Genomic DNA, 13,985 nt, shown 5'->3' on the forward strand with positions numbered 1-13,985 from the left:
AGACATTTTGTACATGAGAATGATAATTTTTTTTTTTTAAAGATTTTATTTATTTGACAGAGAGAGAGATAGCAAGAGAGGGAACACAAGCAGGGGGAGTGGGAGATGGAGAAGCAGGCTTCCCACTGAGCAGAGAGCCCGATGCGGGGCTCGATCCCAGGACCCCGGGATCATGACCTGAACTGAAGGCAGATGCTTAACGACTGAGCCACCCAGGTGCCCGAGATTGATAAATTAAAAAAAAAAAGAAAAAGCGCACATCTGGAGGGGGGAGGGGTTAGAGGGAGAGGGAGAGAAGCTCAAGCAGACTCCTCACTGAGCATGGAGCCCGACACAGGGCCTGATTGGATGACCTCAAGATCATGATCTGAGCTGAAATCAAGAGTTGGATAGATGCTCAACCAACTGAGCCACCCAGGTGCCCAGATAGAAAATTATATTTGAAAGAAGGCCCTCTTGACTGCTGTTTTCATTAGAGTTTGCAGAGAAGAACTCAGCCAAAGAAGCCAATATTATTTTTTTTATTATTTAAGTAAAATCTGGAGACAGTCACCTGTTGAGTGGTTAACTGAATTTCTTAGAAACCTCTAATCTTTAAATCTTTCATTTTTCTTTTTCTTTCTTTTTTTTTTTTTTTAAAGATTTTATTTATTTATTCATGAGAGACAGAGAGAGAGAGGCAGAGGGAGAAGCAGGCTCCCAAGGAGCAGAGAGCCCGAAGCAGGACTCGATCCCAGGACCCTGGGATCATGACCTGAGCCAAAGGCAGACGCTTAACCATCTGAGCCACCCAGGCGCCCCAAATCTTTCATTTTTCACATGTGATATACTTTTGTTGAATTTGAGTTAGTGCGGTGTGTGTATTTATATATATATATATATATATAAAATACATGTAATGATAACCGAAAGTGTTTTTAAGTAATTTATTTCTGGTGGCTTAATCTTTAATTAGCCACCTTATTATTGGCTATATTGAAATCCAAAGACTAATTATGGATTGGTGGGCTTTATCATATTTTAGTATAAGATTTGGCTAATTTTCTGTTTCACTGAGTTTACTTAATAATTTCTAGGGCCCCATGGTTATGAATGTGCTTCAGTTTCATAATGCCTCCTGCTATGGCAGACATCCTTGACATCTGGGCAGTGGATTCACAGTTAGCATCTGATGGCTCCATACCTGTGGATTTCCTTTTGCCCACTGGGATTTATATTCAGTTGGAGGTTCCTCGGGAAGCTACCATTTCCTATATTAAACAGGTATGTTAATAGGTGGAATTTTTATAAATGTAGCTTACTGTATCACTTAGGGGAAGATGTTATTCTATTACAGAAAATTTTATTAATGTAAATCATATGGTCAATTTGAGGGAAAATGAACCTTTAGGTCCTCCCTACATTTTAAAGATTTGATATATGCTTTGTCTTTTGTAGATGTATAAAAGGTAATTCTCACTCTCACTTTTTTTTTCTCACTCTCACTTTTAATCCATATGTGATACCTGAATTAAGAAAAATTATGTTAGTGTGAAATGTTTATTCAGGTGGTTTAAAGGAATTTGACATTGTCAAAGTTTAGAGTTTAAATCTTTTTAAATACTATCTTTGAACTTGTCATACTTTTTCTGTATGTGATTTTTGGTTGGTTTTTTCTTCTCTCCTTTTCCTTCCTCTTCTTCCCTCCATACCCCCACTACTTTTCATGGTGATTATGTGGAAGAAAAAGTTTTCCCCCAGTAGTGAATAACATGCCCTCCTTTGGAAGCAAATTCTTTTTTTTTTTTTTTTCTTTTTAAGTTTTAATTTAAATTCTAGTTAGTTAATGTACAGTGTAATATTAGTTTCAGGTGTACAATATAGTGATGCAACAGTTGCATACAATACCCTGTGCTCATCACTACAAGTGCACTCTGTACTTCTTAATCCCCATCACCTATTTCACCCATCACCCCCAACCATCTCCCTTCTAGTAACCATCAGTTTGGAAGCAACTACTTTTACATAACAAGGCTTGCTTCTTTTGTTGGATTATTTTTTCACATGAATTGGCGAGTGGTATTGATTTGTGAGTACTATGAAATGTAAATGAAATTATTTTGCTAAACTTTCTCTTTAATATTTTCCAAATAGCTGAACCCAATATGAAAATCAGGGGCTATGATATTTTTAAGAAAAAGTATTTATGACAAGCCATTTTAAAGTTCTTGACTTTGGACAGCCTCTTAACTCTTTTCCAAGCTTCTTCTTTCGGGAGACATGAGAATTCTAAAACTGCATGATCCCTGAAGTAGAAAAAAAAAAAAGAAAATTATTTTAGGTATCCCAAGGTTCAGAGAGTACTTATTTTTATAGTCACCAGTGACAAGTATGGATGTCTGTGGCTGCACCTGAAGCTGGATTAACCATTCATGCCCTCCATTCTTTTAATTGTAAAACATACACAACGTGAAGTTTACCATAAGAATAATTTTTTAGGTGCATAATTCTGTGGTATTAAATACATTCACAGTATTGCCCAACCATCAGCCCTATACAGAAACACAAACTCTCTTCTCATTAAATAATAAACTTTCTTTTCCAAGTCCCTGTGGTAGTCCCTATTCTAGTTTCTGTCTCTAGGAATTTGTCTATTCCAGCTACCTTATAAAAGTGGAATCACACAATAGTTGTCCTTTTGTGTCTCACTTATTTTACCTACCATAATATTTTCAAAGGTCATCCATATTGTAATATGAATCCATATTTCATTCCTTTTTAAGACTTAGTAATATTCCATTGTTAGGATATGCTGCATTTTGTTTATCTGTTCATCTCTTGATAGGTATTTTTGTTGTGTCAGTCTTTTGGCCGTTGTGAATAATGCTACTATGAACATTGGTGTACAGGTATCTGTTTGAGTCCCTGCTTTCAATTTTTTTGGGTATATGTCTGCTTCTTCTGACAGGGCAGTGTTAATTAATGAAGATAACCTTGGTGAATAGAAAAGAATGCAGGAAAAATAATATAAATTTTGTAAAGGGGTAATGGTACATACTTGGAATTTTCTATTTTTTTCTAATTAGAAGTTATTTATGTTCATAAGGTAAATATGGACATCTTCATAGATACTTTTAAAAAAATTGAAGTAGAGTTGACATACAATATTATATTACTTTCAGGTGTACAAACTAGTGATTCAACATTTATATACATTATGAAATGTTCACCATGATATGTGTAGTTACCGTCTGTCACTATACAAAGTTATTCCAATATTATTGACTGTATTCTTTCTGCTGTACTTTTCATCTCTATGATTTATTTATTTTATAACTGGTATTTTGACCTCTTAATCCCCTTCACCTGTTTCACCTTTCCCCCATCCTCCTCTCCTCTGGCAACCATTAGTTTATTCTTTGTATTTATTAGTTTCTGTTTTTGTTTGTTTCGTTTTTTAGATTCTACATATAAGTGAAATCATATGGTATTTGTCTTTCTCTGACTTTTTTACTTAACATAAGGCTGGAGTTTTTTTTTTTTTTTTTTTGTATTTGTAAATGGTATTGTTTTCATTTCTCTGTTAGTGTATAGAAACAATAGGTTTTTGTATATTAATTTTGTATTCTCCAACTTTATGGAATTCATTTATTCTAATATTTTTTTGTGGAATCTTTAGGGTTTTTTATATACAGTATCCTGTCTTCTGCAAATAGTGACAATTTTACTTCTTTCTTAACAATTTGGATGCTTTTTCTTTTTTTTTTATTATTATTATTATTTTTTGAAGATTTTATTTGTTTATTTGAGAGAGAGAATGAGATAGAGAGAGCATGAGAGTGGGGAGGGTCAGGGGGAGAAGCAGACTCCCTGCTGAGCAGGGAGCCCGATGTGGGACTCGATCCCAGGACTCCAGGATCATGACCTGAGCCGAAGGCAGTCGCTTAACCAACTGAGCCACCCAGGCGCCCTGGACGCTTTTTCTTTTTGTCTGATTGCTGTGACTGGGTCTCTAGTACTATATGTTGAATAAAGGTATGGAGAGTAGACATTTTTGTCTTGTTCCTGATCTTAGAGCAAAAGCTTTCAGCTTTTCACCTTAAGTATGTTAGCCATGGGTTTGTCATAGATGGCTTTATTATGTTGAAGTATATTTTCTCTGTTCCCACCTTTTTGAGAGTTTTTAACATGAACAAATTTAGAATTTGTCAAATGCTTTTTCTGCATCTACTGAGATGATTAGATGGTTTTTATCTTTCATTTTGTAAATGGTATTATATCATGTTGATGGATTTGTGGATAATGAACCATCTTTGCATCCCTAAAATATTTCCCACCTGATTGTGGTGAATGATCCTTTTAATGTCTTGTTGAATTTGCATTGCTAATATTTTGTTGAAGATTTTTGCACCTATGTTCATTGGTCATACTGGTATGTAATTTTCTTTTTTTTTGTAGTGTCCTTGTCTGGTTTTGGTATCAGAGTAATGCTGGCCTTGTAGAATGAATTTGGAAGCATTCCTTGCTCTTCTTTTTTTTGGATAAGTTTGAAAAGGATTGAAGGGTGCCTCGGTGGCTCAGTCAGTTAAGTTTCTGACTCTTGGGGCACCTGGGTGGCTCAGTCGTTAAGCATCTGCCTTCGGCTCAGGTCATGATCCCAGGGTCCTGGGATCGAGCCCCACATTGGGCTCCCTGCTCGGCAGGGAGACTGCTTCTCCCTCTCCCACTCTCCCTGCTTATGTTCCCTCTCTCACTGTGTCTCTCTCTGTCAAATAAATAAATAAAATCTTAAAAAAAAAAAAAGTGTCTGACTCTTGATTTGGCCACAGGTCATGATTCAGGGTTGTGAGGTTGGGCCCTGCGCTCATTTCTCTCCCTCTCCCTGTGCTTCTTTCCTCACTTGCAGGCTCGTGTGTGCACTCTCTATCAAATAAATAAATAAATGAAATCTTTGAAAAAAAAAAGAAAAGGATTGATACTCTTTTTTTTTTTTCCCTGGAGAGGGAGAGTCTTAGGCAGGTTTAGTGCCCAGCAAGGAGCCTGTGGCGGGGCTTGATCTCACGACCCTGAGATCATGACCTGAGCCAAAATCAAGAGTTGGATGCTACTCCTGACTGAGCCACTCTGGCACCCTGATATTCATTCTTTTTTTTTTTTTTAAAGATTTTATTTATTTATTTGAGAGAGAAAGAATGAGACAGAGAGAGAGCATAAGAGGGAGGGAGGGTCAGAGGGAGAAGCAGACTCCCTGATGAGCAGGGAGCCTGATGCGGGACTCGATATCACGACTCCAGGATCATGACCTGAGCTGAAGGCAGACACTTAACCAACTGAGCGACCCAGGCACCCCCGATATTCATTCTTTTTTGAATGTTTGGTGGAATTCACCAATGCAGCCATCTGGTTCTAGACTTTTTTTTTTTAAGATTTTATTTATTTATTTGACAGAGAGAGAGAGTGAGAGAACACAAGCAGGCAGAAGGGCAGAGGGAGAGGGAGAAGCAGGCTCCCACCGAGCAGGGAGCCTGATGGGGGTTGGGGGGGCTTCAATCCCAGGACCCTGGGATCATGACCTAAGCCCAAAACAGATGCTTAGCTGACTGAGCCACCCACGTGCCCCTAGATTTTTTTTTGTTGCAAGTTTTTTATATTAATGATTCAGTTTCATTATTGGTAATCAGTCTGTTCAGATATCTGCTTCTTTCTGATTCAGTCTTGGAAGATTGTATGTTTTCAGGAATTTATCTATTTCTTTTGGTTTTCTAGTTTGTTGTCATACAATTTTTTATAGTAGTCTCTTAAAATCTTTTGTATTTCTGTGGTGTCAGTTGTAACTTCTCTTTCATTTCTGATTTTGAGTCCTCTCTTTCTTAATGAGTCTAGCAGATATTCACTTAATAATTTTGTTTATTTAAGTGCATTTTTTTGTGCATTATACTATTAGAAAAAAATGGGTTAATACTATTTGTATTCTCTTGTAAGTTGGTATTTAAAAAAAAAACCCTTATATTTTGGACAGCTTTCCATGTTACCGTGTATTTTTATTTTCACAAATTTGTAATACTTTATAATTGATTTAGCCAATCTTTTATTGCTAAACATTTAGCTTGTCCTATGTTTTGAGTTTTATAAAGAGTGCTGCAGTGAGTATCCTTGTAGATGTATCTTTGTACACTTGAACAAGTTTTTCTGTTCCACAAAGTGTCTTATTTTTTTTCCTGCAGATGTTATGGAAGCAAGTTCACAATTACCCAATGTTTAACCTCCTTATGGAAATTGACTCCTATATGTTTGCATGTGTGAATCAAACTGCTGTATATGAGGAACTTGAAGATGAAACAAGAAGACTCTGTGATGTCAGACCTTTTCTTCCAGTTCTCAAATTAGTGACAAGAAGTTGTGACCCAGGGGAAAAATTAGACTCAAAAATTGGAGTCCTGATAGGAAAAGGTAACTTAAAAACGTCTTGGTATGAATTCTTTACATATTTGTTGTTGTATGTATAAACATGTAGTAAGTATGATCAAAGATATTGCTTTGTAGAGTGTGACTCAAGGACCAATACTTGTTTGTAAATTGATAACCAGTCTGAGATAATGTAAGTGTAAAAATTGAGAGTAAATGTTTTAAATTCCTGTAGCAATGTGATAACCCCTGGGACACCGTGGTAATATGTTTTGTATGTCTTTTTCTAGTGATTTTATTTTTATTTGCCGAAGTATTGTTTTTTTGGCAGATTGGAAAGAAAAAAGTTGTCCCTTTGTCTTAGTTTGAGAAGCCCCTTTCTAAGAGATACATCCTCCATTTCTTTTGAACTGCTTCTACACTATACACACTATTTATTTTTTTTAATTTTATTTTATTACATTAGTCACCATACAATACATCATTAGTTTTTGATGTAGTGATCCACGATATAAACACAATTTATATACAACTCTCTATACCAAGACTTTAAGCTGATTGAAAAGTTTCTATAAATAACCCACATTTTTGACAATTTTACTCCTTAACTAAAATTGTCTTTAAGTAGAGATTTTTTTTTTAAAGATTTTATTTATTTATTTGACAGAGAGAGACACAGCAAGAGAGGGAACACAAATAGGGGGAGTGGGAGAGGGAGAAGCAGGCTTCCCACTGACCAGGGAGCCTGATACGGGGCTCGATCCCAGGACCCCGGGATCATGACCTGAGCTGAAGGCAGACACTTACTGACTGAGCCACCCAGGCGCCCCAGTAGAGATATTTTTGTAGGGAGTCAAGATACATTAATTCCAGGGAGAGTTGTGAGTAACAAAATGTGGTAGAGGCTCTCTTGCTATAATAATGTTAGGTGTCACAGGGGCCAGTGGTATATCAATATCCTGCTTTAGATAAGGTACTAGAATTAAGTACTATAAGAGGACACTTGAAGTTTATTTATTTTGAAGTAGCAGGTTTGTGTTGTTTTCATTTTTATTTTATTTTATTTTTTAAGAGACTTGACATTTAAATACAAAACCAAACAATCCCCTGGAGGTTTTTGGATTTGGATTTGCCTCTTGTATTGATTAAATTCACTCTTATAAGATAATATAGTACCATTCCATTTAGTATTATAAGTATCTTCAAGATAACCTAGTGTCATCCCCTCTAAGAACCATGTGCTGTAAGATTGCATTCTTTGATCTTGACCTGTAGTTATTCGGGCTAACTAATGATTACAAATGCAGGGCTACATTCTTCCCTCTGAGTATTTAGAACAGAACCTTGTTGATTTACTGAATGACAGCCTAGTATGTATTTCTTTCTCTTTTCTTTTCTCTTTTTTTAAGTAGGGTCCATGCTGGGCCTGCCAGTGCCAGGTTTGAACTCACAACCCTGAGATCAAGACCTGAGCTGAGATTAAGAGTCAGATACCTAACAGACTGAGCCACCCAGGTACCCAGACAGCCTAGTATTTAAAAAGGTTTGATTACTTCAAAGGATAGCTTGTTTGCTTTAGGCAGTAATTTTTTACCGCTTCAATAAGTTTGTAATTACTTACAAGATTTTTTCTTTCTTTCTTTTTTTTGTTTTTTTAAATTTTATTTTTTTTATTTTTAAGTAATCTCCACACCCTGCATGGGGCTTGAACTCACAACCCCAAGATCAAGAGTCACATGCTCCACTGACTGAGCCATCCAGGAGCCCCCACAATTTTCTTACATATTAATGGCCTCACTAGAAAGCATTCCTTTCCATTTGCTAGAACTCCAAAGATTTTTTTGATAAATTTTAAATTCTCCATTACAAAAAGTCTCTCCTTTGAATTGAAGAATATATGGAAAAGTAAAAAAGAATAATCAATCACTTACAGTCTTATTGAAGACAAGAATATCCACTGATAATATTGAGATATAGTTCTTTCCAAGTGGCTTTGTATGTGTGTATGAAATATATAGCTTTTATGTTTCCCTGCTGATGGAAGGAAGTAGACCAGAACCACACTGATTGTTAAATATTTGATAACCCAAAAGGTTAGCACCACAGAGAGAGCTAACTTTTGTCAGGATATAGGTATCTTTTTGAGATGTACCATGTTTTCAAAACTTAGATCACTGCACTGTCTTCTAGTTGTGATCTTCCAAAAATATGGGCTCATTAGCCGCTGTTATCTCTACATGAATTTGGCAGATTTAGCAAATAAAAATATACTAGATGCAAATATGGGATATACTTAATGATAAAAATCATTCATTGTTTATCTAAAATTCAAATAGAATTGGGCATGCTGTTTTTTTTATTTGGCGACCCTGACTTTACCTTGCCACAGTGCAGGGGTAATACGTATATACATATATATAAATTGAATTTTTATTTCTATAAGCAGTGTGACCATACTTCGATCTGTATCATAAAGTTTATTATATACAGATTTTTAATGCAGTGTGCCCTGCAATTTGAATGATCAAGATGCAAGCTGTGTTTTATATTAAATTGAACAGTTTATGGGGCACCTGGGTGGCTCAGTTGGTTAAGCATCTGCCTTCGGCTCAGGTCATGATCCCCGGATCCTGGGATCAAGCCCCACATTGGGCTCCCTGCTCAGTGGGGAGCCTGCTTCTCCGCAGCTCTCCATGCTTGTGCTTGCTCTGTCTCTCTGTCAAATAAATAAGTAAAATCTTAAAAAAAATAAGTTGAACAGTTTATAAACTCTAAACTATAAATTGTACTTTAGATTTTCAGCATTTCTAGAAAACCTGGTGTTAATGATCATATACACAGATTCAAGTGTTAACATGCATTTAGGAAGTTGAGTAAGTCTGTTTTAATATTTTAGAATGAATTTTCACTTTAGGTACCTAACAAGTCAGTTTTTGCAGTTGCTAATTTGTATGTGATGACTACAACCGGGACTTGGTGAGGTCATGCCTCTTGGTAAAACAATAAACTATTATTTCAGTTTAACTTCAGGAACAAGTTTGCTGCCTCCTCCTCTCCAAAGAAAACAATAGAACCTTTACAGATGTAACTGCCCTGGTGGGTCTAAAAATACCTTTTCCTGAATGATGATGTGTCTGATCATTTTATTTTTTATTTACAGAGCTTCTGTTCGGCCTCTGATTATGCTCCGTAGTGAAGGTCACCCCTTCAAATACCCATTAGTAAATCTTTTTTTTTTTATTTTTTTAATTTTTTTTTAAAGATTTTATTTATTTATTTGACAGAGAGAGACACAGCGAGAGAGGAAATACAAGCAGGGGGAATGGGAGAGGGAGAAGCAGACTCCCTGCTGAGCAGGGAGCCTGACGCGGGGCTCGATCCCAGGACCCTGGGATCATGACCTGAGCCGAAGGCAGATGCTTAACGACTGAGCCACCCAGGCGCCCCCCCATTAGTAAATCTTGATCAGAGGATTTTTTTCAGCATCCTAAAAAAAAAAAAAATTGGAAAACTCCCTTATTTTTTCCCTGACCTATATAAAGTTGTGTTATATTTTAAAGTGAAGGAAATATAGAGTCTGCATGATTTTAACACTATCTTTAATGTGAAGAAATTATTCACTCAATACCTTTTTTTAAGATGTTATTTATTTATTTATTTATTTAATTCAGAGAGAGAGAGAGAGAGAGCACCCAAGCAAGGGAAGTGGCAGGGAGAGGGAGAAGCAGGCTTCCTGCTGGGAGTCAGATGTGGGGCTCAATCCCAGGACCCCGGGACCATGACCTGAGCCAAAGGCAGATGGGTAACCAACTGAACCATCCAGGCGCCCCCACTCAGTACTTTTTTTATGTGAAAAAATTATATTTGGGGCACCTGGTTGCTCAGCTGGTTAAACATCTCACTTTTGATCTCAGCTCAGGTCTTGATCTCAGGGTCGTGAGTTCAAGCCTTGAGTTGGGCTCCATGCCGGGTGGGATTCCTACTTAAAAAAAAAATTATATTTGACTGTAAATGATACAATATTTTTATCTTAAAATTTGCTATCAAATTTTCTTGTCAGAAGGCATGTAGAAATTAACTAGGTTGAAAATTAAATTACTTGACCTAATTGTTTTGTTTATTTTTTAAGTAATCTCTACATCCACTGTGCGGCTTGACCTCACAACCTGGAGATTAAGAGTTGCATGCTCTTCCGATTGAGCTAGCCAGGCACCCCCCTAATTTCTTATTTTTGGCGAAGTTTCTATTTTTTTTTTTAATTTTTTTTTTTTTTTTAAGATTTTATTTATTTGCAAGAGAGACAATGAGAGACAGAGAGCATGAGAGGGAGGAAGGTCAGAGGGAGAAGCAGACTCCCTGCCGAGCAGGGAGCCCAATGCGGGACTCGATCCCGGGACTCCAGGATCATGACCTGAGCCGAAGGCAGTCGCTTAACCAACTGAGCCACCCAGGCGCCCCGCGAAGTTTCTATTTTTAAGAAATCTTTGTAATGGTTTCTAAATTCAAGTTTTATTTATTTATTTTTAAAGTAGATTCTCAGAGATTGAGATTCAGTGAGTCTGGGATGAATTAAAGAAATCTGTACTTTTCAGTTGGTTCTAACAGTTATGTGAGCAGAGCTTCTTATTTATAATATATTGAAAAAATGACCAAAGCAGTAGCAATTGCAGTTCAACAGTATATATCAAATGTTTTTAATTGGGACTACAGCAGTGAACTCGGGTGATAATTATGGTCTTTGTCTGCTTGGAGCTCACAGTGCTGTAGGAAATAGGGATCAGTAAATAGACAATTACAATACAGTGTGTAAACTGCTATAAGTCAAGGACGTAAAATCAACTGATAGAGGGTTGGCCTTATAGAAGACACACAACTAAACTGTGCCTTCAGTGCTGATGACTAGTTGAACAGGTAGAAGGAGTTGGAAGAAGGATAATCAAATGGGAATGGCATGTGTGAAGAATGGCCTATTCAAGGAATAAAAGTAATTGGTTATGGTTTGCGTCAAGGGACAGGACAAGCAGGAAGATGAGAGAGGCAACCAGCTTCAGAGTATGTGGAGCCATTCAGGCCATATTAAGAATTAGAGACTGATTCCTAAGAGCAATTGGGAAGCTCTCGAAGGGATTTAAGTGGTGGAGTAACATGATCAGATTACATTTATAAAGATTATTCAAATTGTAAAATGAGAATGGATCAGAAAGATTAAGACTGGGAATAGAGAAATTAGTGAAAAACTGATGTAATAATCCAGGGGAGGGATGGTGATGGCCAGGATTAAATTAATGGCTGCAGGAACTAGGAGAAGTAGACAGAGTTGAGAAACATTTAGAAAGTAGATTAGATAGGGGCACCTGGGTGGCTCAGTTGTTGGGCATCTGCCTTCGGTTCGGGTCATGATCCCAGGGTCCTGGGATCAAGTCCCACATCGGGCTCCCTGCTTGGCAGGAACCCTGCTTCTCTCTCTCCCACTCCCCCTGCTTGTGTTCCCTCTCTCGCTGTGTCTCTCTCTGTCAAATAAATAAATAAAATCTTTAAAAAAAAAAAAGAAAGTAGATTAGATAGGCTTTTACTAGATAAAGGGAGATAAAGAGTGTGATTTTTGTTAAATGTATTAGGTACTCATTCTCCTTTCCTTACCTGTAATACCTATGTCTGTGGGTAGAAATAGTTTCAACAGTGCTAGGGAAGAGGCTCCAAAATGCCTCACCTAGTCTGCATAAGTTACACTTCCTTCATAGCTGATTTAGAGTATGTATTTCCATTCCAGATCTAAAACTACCCAGGAAATCATAATGTACCCTCAAGATTTTAACTTTGCTGTATTATGCAACTTAAACATTTTTATTTTTCTATATTTAATGCCACATTTGATTCTAATATTTATTTATTAAAGATTTTTATTTGAGGGGGGAGGGGTAGAGCAAGAGGGAGAAAGTCTTTTTTTTTTTAAGATTTTTTATTCATTTGTGAGAGAGAGAGCGATCATAAGCAGGGGGAAAGGCAGAGGGAGAGGGAGAAGCAGATACCGCTGCTGAGCTGGGAGCTGACATGCGGGGCTCAATCCCAGGACCTGGAGATCATGACCCAAGCCGAAGGCAGATGCTTAACCATCTGAGCCACCCAGGCGCCCCAGAGAGAAAGAGTCTTAAGCAGTCTCTGTGCTGAGTGCAGAGGCAGACGTGGGGCTCGATCTCACGACCCTGAGATCATGACCTCAGCCAAAACCAAGAGTTGGATGCTTGACCGACTGAGCCTCCCAGGAGCCCCTAAACATCAGTTTAAAAGAATGAGAGCTGACACTGGAAAGTCTCCTCAATACATGCACAGTATTGATGTAGTTTTGGAGTGTTGCTGGGATTCAGAGCCCATGGCCAAGAAAGAATTCTTGAGACATCTTCAGTGCAAAAAGGTGGTTTTATTAAACATGGGGACAGGACCTGTGGGCAGAAAGAGCTGTACTGGGGTCATGAGGTGTGGCCAGTTTGAATAATCTTTAAATTAAAATGTTTGCACTGGGTGTTATGCACAAACAATGAATCATGGAACACTGTATCAAAAACTAATGATGTAATGTATAGTGATTAACATAACAAAAAATTAAAAAAAATAAAATGTTTGCTAATCTCACAGTTAAAAGTTAATGTATGTATAAAAATTTCTGCATGTTCATTTATTGTAGATTTCAGGAATTATTTATTAGGATAATGATAAGTTTATGAAAAGGTTGCTATATTTAGTTGTCTTCATGGTAGAAGTTCATAATTAAGTACAACAAAATAATTTTTTGAGATTTTTGATTGATATAACCATTGTTAAAATCACAGGGAATTGGAAGTTTAATCTATAAAATTTAAATTTACTGAGTTTTAAGTTAAGTTATAGCTTATATTTTAAGCTTATATTTTAATAGCTTATATTTTAATTTAAAAGTTTTCAGATTCTTAGGCTTTCTCAGATATATCAGATGTGATTTACTTGGTTTTTAAAGAAAAACTGGATATTTTATATGTGGTTTTAAAGTGTGTACTGTTTCAGTGATTATCTTTATAAAACTGGTACCCAGCTACATTCTTTAAAGGTTTCAAGTTTGTCTTCTTTAGAAATCTTAATTATATGTTCATCTTCTGTACATGAAATTTGTTATTTTTTCTGGATAGTCTTTCGATCTTTCATAATATTTTCCTGCCCAGTTTTATTTGCGTGATAAAAACCACATATCCAATATATTTGGTCGAATATATTTTGTATTCTCTTGTATTATTATTAGCTACTCAAAATGACACTTTAAAAAATTTTGTTTAGGTCTACATGAATTTGATGCACTGAAGGATCCCGAAGTGAATGAATTCCGAATAAAAATGCGCAAATTCAGTGAGGAAAAGATTCAGTCGCTTGTGGGATTATCTTGGATGGATTGGCTAAAGCAGACATATCCACCAGAACATGAACCATCAATCCTTGAAAACTTAGAAGATAAACTTTATGGAGGAAAGCTCATTGTGGCTGTTCATTTTGAAAATTGTCAGGTAGTATTATGTTATTTAAGAAATACATTGTAATAAATCTGTGGTTTTTACCTGAATGCAGCACCAGTCTAG

At 36.6% G+C, this 13,985-nt stretch overlaps 1 protein-coding gene across 4 annotated transcripts in view; it reads left to right on the forward strand.

Moving 5' to 3' along the window:
• PIK3CB (phosphatidylinositol-4,5-bisphosphate 3-kinase catalytic subunit beta) overlaps positions 1–13,985 on the forward strand; it is a 201,697-nt gene that overhangs the window by 82,565 nt on the left and 105,147 nt on the right. For all 4 annotated transcript variants that reach the window (XM_044920373.1, XM_044920370.1, XM_044920377.1 and 1 more), the window contains 3 exons: positions 1,077–1,263; positions 6,204–6,429; positions 13,690–13,913. In XM_044920373.1, the coding sequence (XP_044776308.1) occupies positions 1,093–1,263; positions 6,204–6,429; positions 13,690–13,913 (621 nt within the window). In that variant the 5' untranslated portion in view covers positions 1,077–1,092. The remainder of the gene's footprint in view (positions 1–1,076; positions 1,264–6,203; positions 6,430–13,689; positions 13,914–13,985) is intronic.

This window comes from Neomonachus schauinslandi, chromosome 1 (assembly GCF_002201575.2).
Source record: "Neomonachus schauinslandi chromosome 1, ASM220157v2, whole genome shotgun sequence".
In the NCBI taxonomy this organism is placed as follows: domain Eukaryota; kingdom Metazoa; phylum Chordata; class Mammalia; order Carnivora; family Phocidae; genus Neomonachus; species Neomonachus schauinslandi.